This window comes from Geotrypetes seraphini, chromosome 4, assembly GCF_902459505.1.
Source record: "Geotrypetes seraphini chromosome 4, aGeoSer1.1, whole genome shotgun sequence".
In the NCBI taxonomy this organism is placed as follows: Eukaryota; Metazoa; Chordata; class Amphibia; order Gymnophiona; family Dermophiidae; genus Geotrypetes; species Geotrypetes seraphini.
The window spans coordinates 178727686-178752456 of NC_047087.1; the positions used below are offsets into that span (position 1 = coordinate 178727686).

The 24771-nt window shown below is 43.8% G+C and overlaps 1 protein-coding gene across 6 annotated transcripts; it reads left to right on the forward strand.

Annotated features, from left to right (window-relative positions):
- ZNF319 (zinc finger protein 319) lies at positions 1-23248 on the forward strand. 6 transcript variants are annotated; one of them, XM_033943006.1, is made up of 3 exons: positions 113-131; positions 1208-1305; positions 19145-23248. In XM_033943006.1, exon 3 carries the CDS (start codon positions 19454-19456, stop codon positions 21122-21124), a length of 1671 nt encoding a protein of 556 aa, XP_033798897.1. In that variant the 5' UTR covers positions 113-131; positions 1208-1305; positions 19145-19453; the 3' UTR covers positions 21125-23248. The 6 variants fall into 6 exon arrangements, with proteins under 6 accessions (XP_033798900.1, XP_033798899.1, XP_033798897.1 ...); XM_033943005.1 differs by lacking the exon at positions 113-131 and adding an exon at positions 328-681; XM_033943007.1 differs by lacking the exon at positions 113-131 and adding an exon at positions 328-681 and having other exon boundaries at positions 1208-1296.
- The last annotated feature ends 1523 nt before the right edge of the window (positions 23249-24771 follow it).

The window sequence follows — 24771 nt, forward strand, 5'->3', positions numbered from 1 at the left end:
GCATCTTTCATGAAATGCTGTAAGACAGACCTGAGGGAGGGCCTGAGCACATGGTAGCTGCTGCTGTGCTAAAGGAATTGTTGGGAATGTCACCTTTTTTCCCCCCAATTCGTTTCTGCTTCCCGGAGAAGGTCAGCTCTTGGGTGCAGGGAGGGGGGAATGAGAGGTCGGTGGGGGGTCAGCTCCAGAGTACAAGGAAGGCGGGGGAATGAGGAGCCGGTCGGTAAAGATAAGTTTCTGAGTGCAAGGACGGGGGTGAGAGATCGGTAGGGGGGGGACAGCTCTTGGTTTTCGGGGGAGGGGGAATGAGGTGTCGGTTCGGGTCATCTCCTGGCCGTGAGGGATCAGCTTCTGGGGATAGGGAAGGTAGATGAGGGCTTCGTGGAGGTCAGCTCCTGGGTGCAGGGTGAGGAAGTGGTGCGCAGCCGCAGCCTCCCGGTCTTTTCCCTGGGAAAATGCCGGTCGGGGCTCTTTGGCTGCGTAGTGCCCCGGCTCCGCCCCCGCCACCAGCCCCGGCGCCGTTTCGCAGGCGGAACTGAGCGGACCCGCAGAACTCTTTCCGGCCCCGGAAGAAGGAAGGAGACGGGCCGCGGGCGCTGGGAGTGGCGGCATCACGCTGGGCCGGGGCTGGGCGGACAGGCCGCAGTGCAGCCGCTACGGAGAGCGGCCGCCAGTGCACAGGTGAGGCGGCAGAGCTCAGGCCGGGACCGGGCCTGCGCTCCCCGGTCTTTCCTCGCTCCCTTCCTGAAGGCGTGTGGCTTTTGTCTCAGGGGGTCCTCTCTGCCTTCTTCTAGCGTTTCTTCTGAGTATCTGCACCTTGGGTTATTTTCCTGTCTCCTGTGGTTAATTCCTGTTAATCGACTCCACTGGTATCGGGGGGGGGGGGGGGGGTCAGCGATTCTCCTTGGCTGGGCGAGGGAGCGTCTGCAGTTGGTCTGTGCACCAAAGTAACTAAGAAGGAGCCAGTCAGGGGCGCGATGGCATATGGGGATCAGAGGGTCCTCCTCCTGGGTAGCTCAGTTTTTGTATAGGCTTAATTTCATCTCTGGGTTTTGCCCTCTGTTTTTGCGTCTTCTTTATGTCAGCTGTCTTTATTTTCGCCCCTAGTGCCTCCTCCACCTGTTCTGTAAAGAAACACTTCCTGATGTTACTTTTAAGCCTACCCCTTTTGAGTTTATCATCATCTTTCTCTCCCCCCCCCTTTTAGATTTAATTACAAGGCTAAGCTCAAGGCAAGTTACAAACTATTTTCCTGACCAAAATGGATAGGATATGGCTCAAAGGCATTACATTCAGGTATAGTAGGTATGTGTTCTGGAGAGCTTGTGTGTAACAGAGGCATTGTGGGGCAAAATGATTAGAACACTTTCAGATTCCCTGTGACTCTAACATGACCTCTTTCAGAATGCCTTTCCACCCAAAAAGTATTTGTTGCTTGTGTATGTGTAACTTTTGGGAAATTTAAATGTCTCTGTCATTTTTCCTCCAGAATCTAGGAATGTATGCCTTTAGTCCCGGATTCTATAAACGGCGCTGTTGTTGGTGACTGCCTATCATGTGTCAGTCATGCGACAGTGCTGTTTATGGAATTGCAGCTTCAAAAAAGGTAGGCGCTGGAAATGTAGGCCAGGGTTTTCAAGCCTTTCTGGCGCCTACCATTTATGTGAATCGCACCTGAGAAGGCGCATTAGGACGCCTAACTCCATTTTTGGCATCATAAAGCGCCTCTGTAGGCATGATGCAGGTACCATTTTTAAGGCACCAGTAGGTTCTTAAATTTTCCCTCTTAAAATGCGTTATTTTATTTTTTATAAAGAACATTTTCAACTTGTTAGGCTCCAGTCGGCACCTAATAAGGCACCGTTTAGTGCTTAAGTTCCAATTCATCAAGTTTTTGGTACCGATTCTACATGTTTGGGTAACCATTTTATGGATTATATTTGCTTTTGGAGGTTCAACCCATAATTGGATAAAATACTCCCAGATTAGGTCTAGCGGTAATATTGCCTTATTTTGGGGCACCTTTTGCATAAGCAGAAGTTATTATTATAGAGGCTTTCAGCCCTGATTCTATATAATGTATGTTGCCTTAAAAAAAAAATCTGTGCTGACTAGTGTGGTGCAGTTCTTTAAAAGTTAGGTGCACTATATGGAATTGTGCTTAGCGCCACCTAAGCATCCTTAGGTGATGCTAGGCATCCTAACTTTTAGGCTTACAGTATTTATACCAGGGTTTTCTTGGTCTAAATGTGTGCACCTAAGGTAGGCACTTTGGATTAGGCACCTTCTTTTTATAGAGTTCTGTTTTTTGAGTTAAGAACATAAGAATAGCCTTACTAGGTCAGATCAATGGTCCATCTAGCCCAATATCCTATCTTCAATGGGGCCAGTTTAAGTCACAAGTACCTGACAAAAACCCAAATAGTAGCAGCATTCCATGCCACCGATCCAGGACAAGAAGTGGCTTCCCCCATTTCTAACTCAATAGCAGACTATGAACTTTTCCTCCAGGAACTTGTCCAAACCTTTTTTAAAACCAGTTACATTAACCACTCTTACCATATCTTCTGGCAACGCGTTCCAGAACTTAACTATTCTCTGAGTGAAAAAATATTTCTTCCTATTGGTTTTAAAAGTATTACTCTGTAGCTTCATCGAGTGTCCCCTAATCTTTGTAAATCTTGATGCAGTAAAAAATCGATCCACTTGTACCCATTCTACACCACACAGGATTTTATAGACTTCAATCATATCTCCCCTCAGCCATCTCTTTTCCAAGCTGAAGAGCCCTAACCTCCTTAGTCTTTCCTCAAACGAGAGGAGTTCCATCCCCTTTATCATTTAGGTCATTTTTCTTTGCTATTTGGACACCCAGTCTTCCAGTTTCCTAAGGTTTTCCTGCAATTTTTTCACAGTCCATATGTGTTTTAACAACTTTGAACAGTTTAGTGTCATCTGAAAATTTAATCACCTCACTCGTAGCTCCAATTTTCACATCATTTATAAATAAGTTAAATAGCACAGGTCCCAGTACAGTTCTCTGTGACACACCACTATTTACCCTCCTCCATTGAGAAAAATAACCATTTGTCCCTACTTTTTGTTTTTTTCTGTCTGATTACCAAGTCTTAATCCATAATTGAACATTGCCTCTTATCCCATGACTTTTTAATTTTCTCAGGAACTTTGTCGAAAGCTTTCTGGAAATCTAGATAAACTACATATATCAACGGGCTCGCCTTTATCCACCTGCTTATTCACACTTTCAAAGAAGTCAAGCAAATTGGTGAGGTGAAGCCTTCCTTGGCTGAACCCATTCTGACTCTGTCTCATTAAATCTCATTAAATCACATTTGTCTATGTGTTCCACAATTTTATTTTTTATAATTGTTTCCACTCACCCCTCAGTGATAACTAAAGAGGCTTTGATTTCTACCGAAACAGCCCTGAATTCGTTAATCCATGAACAAACCCCAAAAATGTTTAGTTATTATAAATATCAATATTATCGCTATGGGAATCGTTCTGGGAAGTTGCTGGCACGCTTAACCAAATGTGAGCAGGGCAGCCGGTTTATTTCAGGTCTTCATGATCCCGAGGGAACACTTCATTATAAATCAAATCGCACAACTTTTCTATGATCATTTTCAACAGTTTTATGCAGCTACCCCTGGGGGTCCAGGACCCTCTGTTGAGGATTATTTGGAGGATTCGGGAATCCCTACGCTTACTGAGATGGAACGGGATGCCTTGAATGTCCTGCTGTCTCTTCTCATCGTAACTGTTCTTCCCCTGTTCTGGATGGATTTTCGGCCGAATTTTATAAGTTGTTTATCCCCATACTTGGGAATCCCGTTCTGCGATTATTATTCTAGTGTGATAGATGTGGGGGAGTTATCCGCAGACACTTTAATTTTGAAGCCGGGGAAGGATGGCTCTTTTATAGACTCGTACCGCTCGATATCGCTCCTTAACGTTGATCTTAAAATACTAGCAAAGATCTTGGCGACTCGATTGTCCCTGCTCTTGCCACGCTTGGTGGGTCAGGAACAGACTGGGTTTGTTCAGGACCACCAATCAGTGCTTAATGTACAACATCGTCACCTTCCCGTGTTCCTTGTCAGCTTGGATGCTGCACGAGCATTTGATCAGGTGGATTGGAGCTATCTCTTTAGAGTTTTAGAATATCTGGGAATAAATAGATGGTATCTTCGAGCATTGCAGACCCTTTATTCATCCCCTGTAGCTTGCATTTTGGTCAATGATATTTGCACTGATTCCTTTCCTATTGCACGCGGGACTCGACAGGGCTGTCCCCTATCCCTGCTGCTGTTTGTGCTTTATTTAGAACCCTTTTTAAGAACAGTGTTGGGTGATATGGAGATTGCTGGTGTTAAGTTTTCTGGCGAGGTTGTCAAGGTGTTAGCCTTCGCGGATGACCTTCTTTTGGGAAATCCGAAGGCTTCCGTAGGCCATCTATTACAGGCCTTAGACAAATTTAAATTCTATTCTGGCTTTTTTTAAAATTATCAAAATTCTTTAGTGATTGCTTTTCCAGTGAGGCTTGCAACTCTTTAAAATATTTTGGAGTCCTCCTGCCCAGGGACTTGTCCCAGTTATATGCCCAGAATTTTACTTCATTGCTTGCTGACACATTAAGGCTCCTGAAAGTTTGGGCGGATTTTCCGTTATCGGTAGTTGGGAGGGTGGCCTTGTACAACATTGTACTATTCCCCAGATGACTCTATCACTTTCAAATGTTGCCTTTATTGATTTCCCATTCCCAGGAAAGACTTCTTATTGAGGCGCTCCAATCTTACCTGTGGCGTGGGAAGAGAGCTCGACTTTCCCATTCTAGGGCTTGCTTGCCAAGGGTGAGAGGGGGACTATGGGTTGTTGAATATTAGATGGTATGCTATATTGTGTCAAATGAGACATATCAATGACTGGTATTGTGGGACCTTTATATTTTCTGCTACATCTCTTGAACTTTCTTTTCTACACCCTTTTATCATTTTAGTTATATGCTTCATGTCTCTTCTCCTTCCATAAGACTGCAGGTATCCACATATTTGGTTTTCTCCCCGGCGCGCACTACCTGGTGCTGGGTATGCAAAAGCATTCACTTGTCTTCAAGGGTGACACCATATTTACCTATACAGGGTAATGGGGATTTCTTACCTGTGATTCATTGTAACTCCTTTTAACTTTGGAAGGAGCAGGGATTGCATTATTTGTTTCAGGTGGTTGATGAGGAGGGTATTATCTATTCATTTGAACAGTTGCGCCCATTGCCCATTGATGTTTTTTCCTATCTTCAGTTGAAAAATTATGTACAATCTTTACTCCCCTGTTCTTTGCTGGACTATTGTAGAGAACAGCTCTCAGAATTGTTTAGTCTATCGGCACAAACCCATATTCCACTTTGATATCATACGATCAGCATTTTGGATTGTCAACCTGGTTTTAATCTGGACATTTTAGCTGGAACTTGGACTGAGGATCTACAGAGCCCAATTTCTTCCTTACAATTACAACGCTCACTGAAGAGAGCTCTACGACTGACTCCTAGTATCACTCTGTGGGAGCTACAACATTCATTTTTGTTCCGTTTATATGTATCTCCTACTAGAGCTTATCGTATGTCCATCACGGGCTCTTCTTGTTGTCTGAAATGTGGTCAACTTTATGCTTCACTCGGCCATCAATTTCAACATTTTGGCAGATCTCGGGACATAGTATTTCAACCTTTTGGCACCGTCACTAGATGTCTACTCCACTAGCTCTTTTTGGTACTTACACTCTCTCTCTCCCTAAACCTTTGTAGCACGTGCTGTCTTTTTGGGACTAAAGATGATTTTGACTGCATGGCTCACAGTGGATGCACCTTCTTATTCCCTTTGGAGATCCCTCATGATTGGTCAGGCTGCTTTGGAACGCTGTGATTTTGTGGACATAGATTCCCCTCAGGGAAGTTGATCAACGCCTTTTGCATGCAGCAGACTGTTGAATGGTTGACTACAACATTTTTGATTGTAGCGTGAAAGACATTCTTCTTCTTTGAGTTGGGGTGGGAGGGGGGATTTTGTTGCTTTGTATATTGGTTATGTTTCTATGTTGCTTATTGTTCTTGATAACCTTAAATAAATATATTGAAACATAATTGTTTTCACTATTTTGCCCGGCACTGAGGTCAGGCTTACCAGTCTGTAATTCCCCAGATCTCCCCTGGAACCCTTTAAAAAAATTGATGTAACATTGGCCACCCTCCAATCTTCAGGTACTACAGACAATTTTAGTGACACTAACAGAGCAGCAATTTCATGTTTGAGTTCTTTCAGTATCCTGGGATGTATACCATCTGGTCCAGGTGATTTATCACTTTTTAACTTGTCGATTTGGCTTAGTACGTCTTCCAGATTCACCGAGATTGCTTTCAATTCCTCCGCCTCGTCACCCTTGAAAACAATTTCCGGTTTAGGTAGATTTCTTGCATCTTCTTCTGTAAAGACCGAAACAAAGAATTCATTCAGTCTCTCCGCTATAGCCTTATTCCCCTTGAGCATACCTTTTCCTTCTTGATCATCCAACAGTCCTATGGATTCCCTCACAAGTTTTCTGCTTTTGATGTACCTAAAAAAATTGTTACTATGAGTTTTTTCCTCTTTGGCATGTTGTTCTTCATATTCTTGTTTAGCTTTCTTTATCAATGCTTGCATCTAACTTGCCAGTGCTTATGTCTTTTCTTATTTTTTAAATTGGGATCCTTTCTCCATTCTTTAAAGGATGTTTTCTTGGCTGTAATAGCCTCTTTCTCTTCATCTTTTAACCATGCCGGCTCTCGTTTTCTCTTCCTTCTACCTTTTTTAATATGTGAAATACATCTGGTCTGGGCTTCCACGATGGTATTTTTAAACAAAATCCATGCCTGGTTTACACTTCTTACTTTTGCTACAGACCCTTTTAGCTTCTTTTTAACCATTTTCCTCATTTTATCATAGTCACCCTTGCAAAAATTAAATGCCGCTACAATAGTTCCTTAGCGACGTCACTCCGGTTAACAGCTCAAATTTGATCATGTTGTGATCACTGTTTCCCAGTGGTCCCAACACAGTTACCTCCTGTACTATGTGTCCTGCATTCCACTAAGGACCAAATCTAAAATAGCTCCCCCTCTTGTTGTTTTCTTGTGGCTCCAAGAAGCAATCATTTATGATGTCTAGGAATTTTACCTCCCTAGCACTCAAGTCCAATTAACAGCAATTATAAGGTGTTAAATGCCAGTTATTGGCTCTGATTAAGTCTATCGATTAAGTTAGGTGCCTATACTGATTAGGTATGCCAGTGTAGGTGCCTAATTTAGGCACATTTTATTGAATTTGGGGATTCCTGTGCATGTATAGGTATGCACTAGAGCAGTGGTCTCAAACTCGCAGCCCGGGGGCCACATGCGGCCCGCCAGGTACTATTTTGAGGCCCTCGGTATGTTTATCATAATCACAAAAGTAAAATTAAACAGTTTCTTGATCATATGTCTCTTTAGCAATAAATCACAATATTATTATTAAGACTTAGCCAAAAGGAAAGATTTATAAACTATAAAAGAGTTTTACCTCATGCAAAATTGTCATTTCTTTAATAAGACATTAATTATATTTTCTGAGGCCCTCCAAGTACCTCCAAATCCAAAATGTGGCCCTGCAGAGGGTTTGAGTTTGAGACCACTGGCTTAACTGTAACCATGACATCCTGTTTGTCTTTGGGAAGCAGAGCTGAGATTGTGATGTCATAATGCCTCATTCCACCAATAAGAGCCAACCTCATCAGTGATGTCACAATGGCTTGATTGTCCTGTTCTCCCCTCTGCCCTCCAACCCAGCCAGCGGATTAACTGTTCCCCTTAACTCAGTGGTCTCAAACTCTTTAATAAGACATTAACTATTTTTTCTGAGGCTCTCCAAGTACCTAAAAAAACAAAATGTGGCCCTTCAAAGGGTTTGAGTTTGAGACCACTGCACTAGAGAGTTGCACGGGGACTGAAATCAAAACCTGTCAAACCCTGCTGGTATTAACCTCATCCTTGTCCATCCCCGCTGGAATTGAGTCTGTCCCTGCAAGTAATCTCTTCTGTCCCCATAAACTTCAGAAGTAGTTATTTCATTTAATTATGCTACTGAATTAGAGGCTGTGGTAGAAACCCATTTACAAATAAGCAAAGACACTTTATTAATTTGGAAATATTAATTGGGAAGAATATATAAAAAGATCTCAGCCAGAGTCTCCAATGTAAATATAAACTACAAATACTCCAGTTGATTAGGGCCCTCAAGCTATGTCACCTGAAGATTTCTCTGATGGTGGCCAAAACTCCCTTTTACCAAGATTGGCAGGCAGCAGCAATGTCCCTAAGCCATATATGCTGGCCCCTCAGTGGCTGAAGGATGCTGCCAGCAATTGCTACGCTTGTTAGAAGGAAGGGAGTTCATCCACCTTTGGAGGAGGTACTCAGCTGGCAGTGCTTAGGGATCGCAAATGAAACGAACTTGTGTGCCTTGGCTGAAAAACTTTCCAAGTCGAGTAATGCAAATTTATATATGAAACCCTCAGAGTCCTGCGCTGTTCGGTAAAACAGCTGATGGCAGGTAAGCAGTTTTCTTTCATTGGGTATTCATATTATACTTTTACATTTTTTACATGTTTTAATATCCTCTTTTTTTGCATTCTTTAATCAAAATGCACTGTATTGCATGCAACTTTACAAATAAAATAACATAACTAGCGGCACTTATCTTTAGTTGGCCGCTTGTGTGTCAGAAACGCTCAGCCGGTACATACGAAGCCCGACGGGACCCGTTTCACCGATTAAGGATTCTGGTGAATCTGGTCAAGCTATTCTGGTGTGCACAGCTAAGCCCGTATTTAACAGGTCAAAAAATGGCGCACCAGAATAGCTTGACCCTTGACAAAGCCTTAATCGGTGAAACGGGTCCCATCAGGCTTCGTATGTATCGGCTGAGCGTTTCTGACACACAAGTGGCCAACTAAAGATAAGTGCCGCTAGTTATGTTATTTTATTTGTAAAGTTGCATACAATACAGTGCATTTTGATTAAAGAACGCAAAAAAGAGGATATTAAAACATGTAAAAAATGTAAAAGTATAATATGAATACCCAATGAAAGAAAACTGCTTACCTGCCATCAGCTGTTTCAGTAAATTTTACCGAACAGCGCAGGACTCTGAGGGTTTCATATATAAATTTGCATTACTCGACTTGGAAAGTTTTTCAGCCAAGGCACACAAGTTCGTTTCATTTGCGATTGTATTAAGTGGGAACTTGTTACCATTGCCTATGCAGTAGTGCTTAGGGATCCCACCAGTTACAGCAAGGGCAACAAGTACTTCAACACTGGAGAAATAAAAACAGAAATGCATTTCCTTTCCTGTTGAACACAATGCAAATACATCTGCTATTTCTCAAAGTTAACGTATTTCAGTCAATAAATTCCTTTTCTGTCTTTGTAGTCTGGAGATTTATTTTTCCATCAATTTGGTTCCAGTTTCTCTTTTTTCTGCTTTCCTGTCTTCTGCAAATTCTTCAGGTGGTTGCTGTCCATCGGTATTTTCTTCTCTCTCCTGTCTTGTTCCATTCTCTCACTACAGCTGCCTCTGACATGTTAACCTTTCCATTCAACTCTTTCCTCCCTTTTTTCTTTTCTACCTCAAGTCCACTTAAATTCACTCTTTCTCCCTTCTCCTCACTTTTCAGCAACCTGTTACATTTTCATCTTCACTCACCCACTCTTCTGTTCCCTTCCATCTTCAGTCTGCTCCCCATTACCATTTTTCACCCACTATAATCATTATCCTCTGCTCATTTGTTTCCCTCTCAACCCTCTCCTCTCATGCCACCATTTCCACCATGCTGCATCTCTCCCTCCCCTCTACCACCATGGCCAACATTCCTCCCTCTTGCATCCTTTTCCATCTCTCCCACCCTTCTCTGTCCATAACATCTAATATTTCTTCCTCCCTCCCTCTCCAACACAGTGTCCAACAATTTTCCCACTTTCTTCCTTTCCTCATGTTTACCATCTCTCTTTCCTTCCTGCTTCCTGCACCATGTCCAACCATTCTCCCTTTCTCTTCCGTCCCCCATCGACAGCAACTTGCTTTCCCTCACTTCCCCCCCCCCCAGGCCATGCAGCATCTTCTTACCCTCCCTTCCCGCCCATGCAGCATCTCTCTTTTTTTCCCTTCCCACCCCTCCAGCCTATGCAACATCTTTTCCTCCCTCCCTTCATACACCTCTAGCCTGTGCAACATCTCTTACCCTCCCTTCCCACTCCTCCGTGCAGCATCTCTCTTTATACTTCCTTCTCACTCCCTTTCTACTCCTCCATGCAGCATCTCTCTTTACCCTCCCTTCCCACTACTCCGTGCAGCAAATCTCCTTTACCCTCCCTTCCCACTCCTCCGAGCAGCAAATCTCTCTTTTTCCCTCCCTTCCTCCGTGCAGCAAATCTCTCTTTTACCCTCTTCCCACTTTTCTGTGCAGCAAATCTTTTACCCTCCCCACTCCTCCATGCAGCAAATCTCTCTTTTCCTACTCCTCCGTGCAGCATCTCTCTTTCTCCCCTCTTCCCACCCCTCCTTGCCGCATCTCTCTCTCTCTACCCTCCCTCCCCACCCTTCCGTGCCGCATCTCTCTCTCTGTCCTTCCTCCCCACCTCTCCAACCCATGAAGTTACTTTCTGTAAAACATGCCGCCAGCAACAGTCTTTAAACGCGGAGGACCCGGAAGGCTTCCCTCTTAATGTGTTTTGTGTCGGAGAGACTTCTGGGTCATCTGCCAGCAATGTGTAGGAGAAATCGGTGCCAATGGCATGTTGAACTGAGGCTGGGCAGGTACACTCCCATGGGAGCCCCCGAGGACCATCCTCAATCTCCACGGGATCCCCTTGAGTCTCGGGGTGATTCCTGTGTGATCCCTGTGGACGCTATGGGATTTCTGCCAACCTCGTTCCCATGCAGCTCTTTACTGTGTACTCTTAATGAATGAGCGAAGCATGTTAAGAAATGAAGACTGAGAGAAGTCAGAAGATCATGACTGCATTGCTGTTAGACCCTGAAGGAGTGTTTGGGAGAGTGGGAGAAGTACTGGTCATCCACTGTTGCTGCTGTTCCCCATTCCTTTCTTCCACAAACTTTTGGAGATACAAAAGAGGAAGAAGAATGGGAGCTAACAAAATGCATTATTACTGTGCAGTGCTTTTAGTGAGCATTTTACAACTTGTTTCTACTAATAAAACATCTTTCCAGCATATGTTGACTCTGGCTACCAGCTTGCTGGCCTCTTTTATTTATTTATTTATTTTTACAACCTTTAAATTATTAGCTATGATCATTTTGAGATTTCTGCACCCAAAGAATTTAATTGTCAAAGTGATTCTCTGTGGAAAAACAGATGTTTGCCAGTGGAGAAAGTTCCTTTCACAACTTTTCCTCTTCAGGACTGTTGTTATAGGGAAAAAGGAAGCTCTTGCAAATATGCAAAGGAAGTTTATTTCTAATACTGTTTGCATATTTTCATGTAGAAAATTTGCACTGCAGACTTTGTATTATGCACCTAGATTCTGTCAAGGAGAAAGAGGGAGTTTCTCTTTGAAAATCGATTGCTGCAGAGATTTTGAAAATTGGCACCCCTATGTATGACTTTATTTTTACTGTATATAAACTAAACACTTATGCACCCTCAAACATTCTTCAGTTGATTAATCTTAATATTCTTTCCAGAGAGGTCACTTTGTTGATTATTATAGTATCATGTTAGACTTATGAAAATACTGAACAGAACCAGCCCTAGAGCTCTGTCCTTACAACCCCTCTGTCCTTGTTGTGAATTGCATTTTGGCACTACCATCTCTTAACCACTTTCTAACACAGTCCACTATCTTGAAATTTGATCCTTAAGACTACTATGAGCCTGAAGATTAGCATCTGAATCTACCACATTCAATATATTCCCTTGATTTAGCTCTTTGGGTGACACATCAAAGAAATTGATCATGTTTGTTGGACATGATCCTTTGCCACTTTGAATCATGAATGAAAGGATGATTTTGTTCTAAAAACATGTCCTTTCGTTTCTTGGCTAGGGAGTGAGGGTTTGATCTAGGGCAGGGGTAGGCAATTCTGGTCCTCGAGAGCTGGAGCCAGGTCAGGTTTTCAGGATACCCACAATGAATATATTTGTTTGTTTTTTTTGAAAATCATTTTTATTAAGGAGTCAACAAGAGAGACAAGCAAATACAGTATAAATATAGTCAAACAGCGGCAGCCAGAAAAAGAAAACATCAAGTATCAACGAGAAAATAGAATATATCGTGAAACCACCAAGCTGTCCTAAAGAGAAAAAACACAGACAGCCTCTCTCTCATATCGGCTCCCCACATTTTCAGTGTATAACATAGCAAAGCATGCCCCCCCCACCCCCCCGAACCGCACCAGGTGGGAGCACAAGTTCACCATACAACTCAACCCAGACAAACAAACATGCACACTCCAGTTACTCATCACATTCACACCCACCCCTCCCTACCCCCCCTACTCCGGGAGACCAGAGGCAACCCCAGGAACACCTTCCATAAGGCCATGTATGCCAACACCTCAGGATTAGCTGAGTGAGTGTGATAGCAAAGTTCAAAGCGGGCCAGTTCAGTCATCTGGGTGGTCCAGTAGGATAACGGAACAGAGTCCTCCTGAGTCCAAAAATGTAAGATAGCTCTTTTGACCGTCAGTAAAGTCAAATAAATAAATTGCCGCTGAGGCACCGTGAAACCCTGCTCCTCCAACAAAGCCTGATCCCCAAGAAGCAATGTTCTATAGTCCCACTCAATGTTGCGCTACATAACCAATCGAAGCTGCGCAAAGGAGGAATTCCAGATTGACAGTTCAGGACATTCTAAAAAGGAGTGCAGAAGGGTCCCGGGAACCCCCCGACATTTGATACACAAAGATTCTTCCCACAGACCCTTGCGGGCACCCTGTGCTCTAGTGATATATGCCCTATGTAGAATCTTGAATTGGGTCTCCTGCCAAGCTGCGGATTTCACAAAAAGGTGTAAAGTGTGAAACAGCTCCAGGAAGGACTCTGGGCTGTTCTGTGCAGCAAGATCCCGATTCCCCCATCTCGCAAAGCGTCCAAAGGCCCGCTAGAAGCGGAGAACCAGACCACCTGATACCATGTCGAAAGGGATCCCTGGGAGGCAGGTATGCTGAATAAATACACATCCATAGGTCCACTGGTCCAGTCCTCCCAAAACCGCTGTCAAAGACTCTGATAATAATGTCTGGCTTGTAAATATGCAAAAAAGTGTTTGTTGGGAATAGCCCACCGGTCCCTAAGATGAGTGAACGGAACAAAAGCCCCCGTGGCCTCCTCTACCAGTTGGGAAAAAGTGGAAATCCCCCTTGAAGCCCATCACAATGAATATATATGAGATGGATTTGCATGCACTGCCTCCTTGAGATGCAAATTTATCTCATGCATATTTATTGTGGATATCCTGAAAACCTGGCCTGGCTCCGGCTCTTGAGGACCGGAATTGACTACCCCTGATCTAGGGGAAGTTTCTGGCATTGCACTTGCTTCTCTCTGGCAGTAGAGATGTTGGTAGTTACTGTGATTTGACTTCCTGATATTCCTCCTCCTAATACTGCTTCTAATGCAATATGACTAGTGGTCCTGAGCAGTAGGGTTTTGCATCCGAATTCTCAAATTGCTTGCAGAAAACTGTCAATCATCTTTTCATCACCATCTCCTTACCAGGGAGCTGTTCCTGCCCCCTCAGTTGTTTTCTGAAAGCAAGTTGCTCAGAAGTGTTTCTGCTCTGCAGTTTTATTATTTTCAGGTATTTTTCTAAGTGTTCAATTGAAGTATCAGTGCCCAGAGGTTCCCACTTGTTGGGACCTCTGCCTGGGAGAAGATACAGACTAGTGCTGCTGAAATCTGCTGCTAGCAGGATCAGCCCTTGAGGACACCTAGCTAGCTAGTCAGCTTGCTTTTATATTTTTTAAGCTCAGGGGCCGTTCTCTGCATAGCTGTTTGCATCCCTGATTTATTCAGGAGCTTGCGCGCAGGCTGTTTGGCTTCTTATTGGCTCAGCTGGGATTAATAGTGGGCTGGCTGCAACGAGGTTTTCCAGGGTTGAGGCTCAGTCTGACCTCGGCCTGAGTGACAGCCTGAAGATGAGGTTTGTCCAGCTAATCTGTGAGGCAGAGTTCTCCATTTGTTTCAGCTGAATTCCTATGTTGAAGCAGGCAGGCAACATATGGCACAGTGAGTAAGGCTATTATAGATTCTGGGGAAAACCCCTTTCCCTGTACTTTTTATCCTTCAGATGCTTCATGGCCTCTCACCCAGATATCGCCCGGTTCATTAAAGGGGCTCTTTGGTTGTGCCCTCTGGTGCATCCCCCTTTACATTCCTGAAATCTTAACATTTATTCCAGGGTCTCAGTGGACCTCCATATGAGCCCTTTCGGGAGGCTTTCCTTCTGGATCTTATGGTCAAGATAGTGTTCTTGGTAGCGATTATGTCAGCAAGACGAGTTTCTGAGTTGCAAGTTCTTTCCTACCGAAAGTTGTCTCAGCTATCCATGTTAATCAGCATTTGCTGGATGTCAAGTGAGCTCTCCTTTGGTACCTCGAGATTACCAATGAGTTTCACGTATCGGATTACCTTTTTGTTCTGACCTGTCATGCCAAGAAAGGGAGGCCGGCATCTAAAGCCATTTCCAGATGGATTAAGATGACCATTTCTTCTGCATATGTGGATTGTAGTAAGCAGCTGCCAATTGTATTGTAAACTCACTCCACCAGAGGAGTTACTATTTCATGGGCAGAGCTAGGGCGAGACTGATAATTAATAGATGTCCCGTTTTGATGAAAAAAATAAATGGTCACGTTATTGTTACCACACTGGCTGTTTTTAGCACACACTGTAGGCATTATTGTATTCACACTGTTAGCACCCCGTAAATCCCATGCTGCTTAGTGCGCTTTAATAAATAGGCCCCTTAGACTCCATTCCCCAGAATGAATGTCAAGCAGTTCCAGCAGCATTTGCCAAATTACAGCATGCATACAAACTGAAAAGACAAGTTGGATGAACCCTTGACTGTAGGCACTCTTGCACAAGCAAAACAGTCCAAAAAACCTCCAAAAATGAGCCCATTGTAACATAGCATGCTATAATCAAGTGTGCTAACTGCGTGCAGCTTCAGGGGGGTGCATTATGGGTATGGATTGCATATTGCGGTTAGCACATAGTATTTACCACATACTAACTGTCACTTCTGCAGTTTTTATTTGTATTTATTCAGTTTCTTATATACCATCTGCAAGCCTGAAGGCTATCAAAGTGATGTACAGTAGGTTAGTGTAGGTGCACTTTTCACCTTCTTGAGGTGGCGATCATTGTATCTACTAGAGTGTGATGCGGGGAGAAAAATTCATCCTTGTCCACTCACCGTCCCCGCAGTCTTAATTTTCTTCTCTGCATCTCCCCGCCCAAAGCAGAAACATGATTATATTCAATTTTATGAGCCTAGAGCATTGCAAACAATCATTTTAAGCCTATGGGGCTCATAATGAAAAAATATAAACATCCAAAAAGCATCCTAAATTGGCACTTAAAGGTCCTAATCACCAGGACGTCCAAGTGTTGATAATCGAAACTGTCTTTCTGGACATCCAGCAAGGTGTCCCAACCTCTGTGCATCCAGAGATCGAGAAGGGCATGGTGCAGGTGTTATGGGTGGGCTTTGGGCATGCCTAAAGGTGGGTTAGACTTGGAAGCCTTGTAACAATAATTAAACGTTTTGCAAGACGTCCTGGACAGAACTTAGACATTTGGAACTAGACCTGTTTTAGAAGCGTCTAAGTGCCACAAAGGTGCCCAAACTAACCAGATGACCACTGCATGCATCAAAGTAAGACACTCCCACACTCCCCCAGTGGTCACTGACCCCCTTCTACTGCAAAAAATGAGAACAAAAAGATACATACCTATCTCTAAAAACAGCAGCATGTAGTATGGGGAAGCCTAGTAGAGCTGCACACAGGTGTCTTAAAGTAGCCTGGTGGGTTAGTGAACAATAGAGAGGAGGATCCAGGCCCATAAGCCATTCTAACCAGTACATTTATGGTAGAAAGTGTGAGCCCACCCAAACTCTATTATACTGCCATATAGGTGCCATCTGCAGCCATAAGTGTTATTGGGGTGGTAAACAGATGAGTATAGTAGGTTTTGTGGGGCTCACCATAAATTATAAGGAGGTTATTGTGAGATATACATTAGAGACTGACATGGGTAAAAAATTTGTCCCTGTCTCCGCGTGCTCGGTCCCCGTCTCTGTCCCATCCCCGCAAACCATCTGATCCCATCTGCACAAGCCTTGAATAGTTTTAAACTGAACTTATTTTATTAAAGTATAAAAAGAAACAGTATTCTGTACAATGGTCATTTTATAAATCAAAGTTCTGGCTGCCGAACTAGAAGAAGAGATCTTCAGCTGGCAGGGCTTTGTTTATATTTATCAACACAATACTACTTTATCCTAAAGCAAAAAAGAAATATACATTTTTTTTCCTACCTTTATTGTCTGATTTCTGCTTTCCTCATCTTCTCGTCATTCTAATCCTTCCATCCACTGTCTGCCTTCTTTCTTCCTCTTTTATATGGCATCTGCTGTTTCTATGCCTCTACCAGAAACTGTCTGCCTCTCCCTCCATGTCTTCCTTCACCCCCCCAATTGGTTTGTCACCCATCTTCTTCCCTCCGCTCTCCTCATAGTCTGGTATCTATCTTCTTCCATCTTTCCTTCCCTCCCCCAGGTAGTTTTTAGCATCTTTCTCCTCTTTTCCCTCAGATCTGGTATCTTGTCTCCCCAATCCAGCATGTGCTCTTTTTTCTTTATCCCCTCCTTCCATGCAGTATGTGCTCCCCCCTCTCTCTTCTCCCCACTTCCCACTTCCCTTCAGCGTCTTCTCCCCTCTCTCTCCTACCCACTAATATGCAGTGTCTGCACCTCCCTCCCTTCCTCTCTCTCCACTTCTCAATCATACTTTGGCATCTCAGGCAGCTCTTCATGACAACAAATTCCGAATATTGTTGCTTACTACCCATTCTTATGGACACTTCAGAAAACAATTGAAGACCTTATTTTTTCTAAATATTTGACTGCTTAATGAATTATCTTATTCTATGTAACATGTTCATTTTTATAACTTTTTGGAAACCGCGTTGAACTTCTGGTTGCGCGGTTAATAAGCACAATATTATGTTATGTTCCAGCATGCTCCCCTCTCTCCTACCCACTTCCATGCGCGCGTTGCCTTACTTATCACCCCTCGTGATCATGCGGTCCAGCAGCCCACTCCTTCCCTCCCGCCGCGGTCTGGGCATCTCCCTCCCTCCATCCCCTCACCTTTGCTGGTGATTTTCATTTTTCTGTCTCTGAGCGGCTCGAGCCTTTTCTCAAGTCACATGCAGCTGCCCTGAAACTTCTCATCTGAAGTAACTTACTGTTTCCGGTTGCATCAGAGAAGTTTTTTTTAAGCAAACATGTGTGATTTGTGAAAAGGCTTGGGCTGCTTGGAGACAGAAAAATGAAAACCGTACAGCTAACTCTCTTGCTGGCATCGGGGAGGCAGGCTGGGCTCATGCACCTCCCTCTCTTCATTCTTTGCCGGGTTCAACAGGTCAGAGTTAGTGGCAGCGATTGATACATGCTACCTGCTGCTAACCCAGAAGCCTCTCCTCTGCCTCGTCCTGCCCTGGCAGAAACAGGAAGTTGTGACAGCAGCAGAGGAGAGGTTTCTGGGTTAGTGGCAAGTAGCCTGTAGGAATTGCAGCCACTGACTCTGACCCATTGAAGCTGGTGAGCGAAGAGAGGGAGATGCAGAGACCATGGGAGCCCAGCCTGCTTCCCTGACGCCAGTGTGGAAAAGTTTTCCATGGCTGGGCAAGCCAGGCCCGCCCATTGCTACGCTACTTCCTCTGCTCTGCCATCATCATCATCCCTTCTCACTCCCTGCTCTGCCTAACATCTGTCTTCTCCGCACTTTGGAATGCATTCTGAATACAAGATATATTTTTTTTCAGGAAGCATGTGAAAGTTAGGTTTTTCTCCCAAGCCTTTAGTGGAGTAAACAGCTAACTAGCTAGACAGACACAGATACACTAGCTGTATATACTGTAGCAATACTTGCTTATCCACTATAGCTGAAATCAAGTTCATGATTGCCTTTTTGACTTCATGTGCAATTTTTAGTTCCGTTATTTCCAATAACTCGTTACTGTGTCTTATCTGTCTTATGTTCTACCTTCACTTACATCCTGTGTTGTCTATTAAGATGTTTATTGTAAATTGTTTTGATATACACTTCTCCCTCCGAATTCGCGGATTCGGTTATTCGTGATTTTTTATTAACAAAAAAAAAAGCCAATTTCGGACCTTCCCTGACTCTTTCATGCCTCCCTCCCAGCATCTCAGACCTTACCTGGTGGTTTAGCGGGCTTTAGGGGCAGGAGCAATCTTCCTGGGCTCCTGCTTCGTGCAGATTACTCATAGAAAATGAGAGACTATGGGAACTCACGGCAGCCATTTGCTATGAGTGATCTGCATGGGGTAGGACCGTAGGAAGACCGCTCCTGCCCCGAAAGCCCGATAGACCACCAGGTAAGGTCTGGGATGCTGGGAGAGAGGCGGGAAGGTCCAGAATGAGGCCGGTGTGGGTAAGAGCCGGCTGAAAAGTTATTTGCGGTTTTTCACACTTTGCGGTCCGGCTCTGCACCTAACCCCTGTGGATACGGAGGGAGAAGTGTAGTAAATAGCGTACTAGTCTGTGCCATAATGCATACTGTTAAATATTTTTCCTGATATCTATTGCCAATGTTCAGATTTGTTGGTATTGTACACTGCCATAGGTGAATTTTTTCAAAAGATGATAAATAAATACATGTTATATTTAAGATAGTTGAGCTGTTCTGAGAAGCACAGATTGTTGGGCTCACTGAGACACTTCATTTTTAACTTTTTCTTTTGTTGCTAATCCATAATTTTTTTTTTTTCTTGCAGGATTTATCCTTTGAGACTGTTTGCAGCTGTCATACTTCAGCCCTGGACAAGGGAGATTAGGATCAACCTTCATTCTAAAAACCCTTGCAGTAGTTTCTACTGGAAAGTGAAGAAATGTGAGCTCGTTTATGAGCTAGTATCTGAACTAGCATTTCCCCCCCCTCCTGCTTCCTTCACAGATCTGGCTGTCAGCACCTCTCCAGCCTCCAAATTGGACTGTCCACCCAAGAATCTGTGCTTCTTTGTTTCTCCTCATCCTGTGAAAAACTGAAGCCATCTATATTTAAAACCCATTTCCTCTTCCCCAGCATGTCGGAAGGTTGGCCTCAACAGCCTCCCCTGCCACCACCGCCTCCACAGCAGCAGCAACAAGTGCCACAACACCATGTGGGGACAGCAGTGCTGGGAGAACACTCTGTGCCATCGAATCCTGCTGAGAACCCTCTTGGCTGTGCAGTGTATGGCATACTGCTCCAGCCTGACCCAAACTTACAGCATCCGCCTTTACAGACAGCAGAACAGCTGCATAAGTGTGGGGTGTGTGGACATGACCTCGCCCATTTATCAAACCCTCATGAGCATCAGTGTCTGCCAGGACATGACCGCTCCTTCCAGTGCACCCAGTGTCTAAAGATTTTTCACCAAGCCACAGATTTACTGGAGCACCAGTGTTTGCAGGTGGAACAGAAGCCCTTTGTCTGTGGTGTCTGTAAAATGGGTTTCTCCTTGCTTACCTCGCTAGCACAACACCACAATGTCCATAATGGGGGTGCTATAAAATGCTCTATTTGTGAGAAAACTTACAAACAACCTGAGGTAGAGCGCCCACCAGATCCTGGTCCAGAAACCTCAGAAAAGCCCTATAGCTGTACCATCTGCCAGAAGACATTCAAGCATCTATCAGAACTATCACGCCATGAGCGTGTGCACACTGGTGAGAAACCATATAAGTGCACTCTGTGTGACAAGAGCTTCAGCCAGTCTTCACACCTGGTACATCACAAGCGCACCCACAGCTCAGAGCGGCCTTATAAGTGCACAGTGTGTGAAAAATCCTTCAAACACCGCTCGCACTTGGTGCGTCACATGTATGCACACGCTGGTGAGCATCTCTTTAAGTGCAACGTCTGTGAGCTGCACTTTAAGGAATCTGTGGAGCTTCTGCATCACCAGTGCACACCTGTTGGAGAGCGTCCTTTTCGTTGTGGAGAGTGTCAAAAATCCTTCAAACGCCCTTCTGATCTGCGGCAGCATGAACGCACCCACAGTGAGGAGCGTCCTTTCAAATGTGACCTGTGCCAGATGAGTTTCAAGCAACAGTATGCCCTAATGCGCCACCGCCGGACACACAAGGTGGAGGAGCCTTTTAAATGTAACCTGTGTGAGAAGGGCTTTGTGCAGCCCTCGCATCTGGTGTACCATCAGCATGTGCATGGCATCGAGAACCTTTTCAAATGTAATGTCTGCCAGAAGGGCTTTAACCAGTCTACAGAGCTCCTGCGGCACAAATGTATGCAAAATACAGATCGCCCATTTAAGTGCACGATCTGCAACAAATCTTACAAGCGCTCGTCAGCCTTGCAGAAACACCAGTCCTCACATTGTGCTGAGAAGCCGCTCAAGTGCACACTGTGTGAGCGCCGCTTTTTTTCATCCTCTGAGTTTGTGCAGCATCGCTGCGATCCTGTACGGGAGAAGCCACTGAAGTGCCTGGACTGCGAGAAACGATTTAAGTATGCCTCGGATCTGCAGCGGCACCGGCGGGTTCACACGGGTGAGAAGCCCTACAAGTGCCTCTCGTGTGAGAAGGCCTTTAAACAGCGGGAGCACCTCAACAAGCATAATGGTGTGCATACCCGGGAGCAGCAGTACAAATGTATGTGGTGCGGAGAACGTTTCCTGGACTTAGCCTTGCTGCAGGAGCACAGTGTGCAACACACTGCTGAAGGGGCATACCAAGTGGCAGCCTGCTTACCTTAAACAGCCTTTCAATGAATTGTAGTTGGTATGCAGACATCAACCCAAACCTTTGATTTTTTTTCTTGTGCAAGATTCTTCTGTACCCGGATAGGTCAATGGAAGAAAAATGTCTGATCAATAGTCTGATGCAAGACATAACTTTGACCACCTTGTATTATTCCACTCATTTTAATATGCTTTCTGCTGGTCACGAAATGGATAGTATTTGGATTATTTCACAGAAAGAGGTAGATACAGGTAATGCAGCTTAAACCATAGATCAACCCAAGTTTACTGATATGAATTTAGAGGTGATGTGGTCCTTTGGAGAGTTGCCTAAGCTAGATAACAGTAGTCTGTTCTGGACTGCAAGCAAATCGGTATCTTCTCTGATTCACATATTACTCCTAGCGAAATTCTGTGCAAAAAAATTTCAAAAATTCTGAAAAATTCAGCAAGTTTATTTTTCAAAATTTCAACAATATTTTTGCTAATTATTATCCAAAATTTCAGTTCAATCCAGCACTTTCATTAAATTATACCACTCTGTTGGTCATCCCATAGTCTCTCTGCACCTTCCTCGCCAACATACTTGCTCCCTCTTCATGCTCAACTTATAAGGGATGACTGTGTGACTGGGAATAAACTGATGAAGACTCAAGGCAGCCTGTTCTTCCCAACCTTCATCAGTCATGCAGTCAGCTCTCTCCCGACTAATCTGCAGTCCTCAAACCAATCAGACAGACAGCCCTGCTTCCCCTTCCTCAATCAAATAGCCTTCCTGCTCTCTCTATGTAACAATTCAATTTGCCTTCATTTAAACAGCCATCCAGCTGAGCTCCTCTCTCCCACCCTATGCTCCTCTCACCCCCATCCCCCCAAAAAAGAAGCAGTTCCCAACTGGTTGCTAGAATCGGAGTGTAAAAGTCCCAGGACTTCTCACCAGTTCATCTGCTTTCCTTTCTCTGCAGCGTGTCCTCTTTAGTACACAGATAGCTCAGATTCAGACTCCGCAGGCTCTCACTGTTACATCCATGCGGTACCTGCAGTTTCTCCAGCTAAGCTCTGCTTTCATTCTCGCGAGAATAGCAGGAGACTACAAGCACTGCAAGGCTCAAACAGTATTCTCTGCATGAAAAAGAAGATGCTGCGGGGGGAGGAAATGGAGGAAAAAAAACCCCAAACTGGTAAGGAGCCCTGTTGATTTTATATTCTTTGATCCTAGCAGCTGGCCAAATTCTGTGCACCAGTCGAAAATTCTGCAGGGAAGAGGAATTTGTGCAAATTCTGTGTTGCACAGAACTCCTCCACGAGTAACACATGACCAAACCAGTTTGGCGCACTCGATGGCAGAACTAGCTTTGGGACTCGGTCTCCTACATCTGAACTCAATCTTTAGGGGAAAGAGATCAGAGATCAAATGTCAGGATATCTCTTTCTAGCCAGAGCTGAGTGTGAACTACTCTGGATTCATTATTATTAACACTGAATATTAATGTTATAATGATTTTTTTAATACAGCCTGCTAACAAAAAACATTGTATGTCTATCACTGTTCCTCATCCCAAATCAGTCATGTGCTGTTAAGTCTAAACTGACTACTGAAGTCCAATAAATGGTTGTACTTTAATACCCCTTTCCCACCTGCTATGAGGATAATTTGCTTAGTTTCCATAGTAGAACTGTCTTAGAGAAAGAATTAGCAGTTGCTTAGCCATTTGGGGAGTATGCTTTATAAAGCAAGAATAACCCTAGTTTTGGGGGTTACTGTAAAGGCCATTGAGTATGGTGGCATCCACACCTGATATTTGGACTTCTGAGGCAATAGCTGATGTTGCTGAAGGCTGAGCTGGTCCCCTCTTTGGGCAGAATAGTGATTTCTACATTTGAGCTCCTTACGTTCTAGATAAGACCATGCTGTCCAGAACATTCAGCCTACTTTCTCTACTTTGACCTAGCAGTCTGTGGCATTAGTGAATTTGGAAATTTACTTCATAAGATTGTATTTATTGGAAGACACTGTGTTGGATTTATTTCTAGAGGTCAGATGTCAGGATTATTATGTAACTTACACAGTCATAATCTATTCTACTTTGGCAGAATAATGTGCAACCTTTTTAAAATAAATCTTTTTATTATCCATTATGCACGTGTATGTCCGGAGAAAGTAGTACGATCGCATATCATCTGTCAAACATTATTCATACATGGATATGAGTAACATTTCCTGAACCCATCCTCCTCAATTTATGTATGAATCTCATTATTTGTCATTGCAATAACATCAGACAGACAAAATAATATTTTAAACTTGAAGTTTGTCTCTCTTGCTTATATAAGTCAAAATTCTGTCATTCGCTTAAGTGACTTTTACTTTGTAACCCCCTTCTCTACTCCACCTACACCCTTTCCTGCTTAGGAATATGCTGTATTTTTTCCCATATTATTCTTTGATATTGCAGGACCAGACTCATACTACCACCAGGGCCAATTAGCTATTAAGAACTCTACTCCTCACTCTAGGGCAGAGGTGTCAAAGTCCCTCCTCGAGGGCGGCAATCCAGTCGGGTTTTCAGGATTTTCCCAATGAATATGCATGAAATCTCTTTGCATGCACTGCTTTCATTGTATGCTAATAGATCTCATGCATATTCATTTGGGAAATCCTGAAAACCCGACTGGATTGCCGCCCTCGAGGAGGGACTTTGACGCCCCTGCTCTAGGGAATAAGAAGTTCCAAAACGGTTCCTAAACTTTTGCAAAACTGCCCATTTAGCTGATTGTCTCTCATCCACATGGTGAGCAATTGAATTAGTTGTGACTGCCATTGGGCTAGGAATGGTGCCTTGGCAGCTAGGCAGTTTGTGTTTATTGTACATTTGATATCCCTCTTAATGCAGTAGGTAATGCAGGGAAAGCCCCGAGTGCTACTCCCCAGGTAATTCATCTCTGGAGCACTGGAAGTTCCACAAGACTAGCTCCCACCAAACAAAAAAAGGTGCTAACATATACTTTGCTAAAACTATGTAATGGGTTGATAGCACTAAAACATATGACCCAATGAGGTCAGTGCTCTTTTACATTCAGGACATTTTTAAATTTAGTTTTGAAAGCTCTATGGGTAGACATGGTTTCTCATTAAAAGCTTAGATTGCAATACCATATTTTCTGTAACAAGTTTGGTGTCTAACAGACAAGCTTTAATTTGGTCCCCTTGAACTTCAGATTGTAAGTCTGCAGTCCAAGCTCTAGTCAGGAATCATGATTCCTTGTAAATATTTGTGATGGCTTGCCATTCAGCTTTTAAGCTGCATCAAGACAAAAAACTTATTAAAGATTTCATCTGAAGGCTAAGGTACTGAGCCTACTTAAGTAGTGACACATCCTCAGGTAAGCATAAAAATCTGTTTTGCTAAAATTGAATTCAGTTTCTAAAATTTGACCCCTTTCTGTCCCTTACTTGCTTTACTACTTTGGATCTAGCTAAATACTCCATACATCATTGTCATATTAATATAGGGACTCACCACTCCTTCAAAAACACCCTTTTCAGCTCTGGGCACACAGCGGCATTCAGAGGCCTAAAAAATCTCTGGAAACATCTAAAAAACCATTTTGATTATCGGCACTTGGATGACCTGTCTTTTAGGTCGTCCAATTGCCGACTT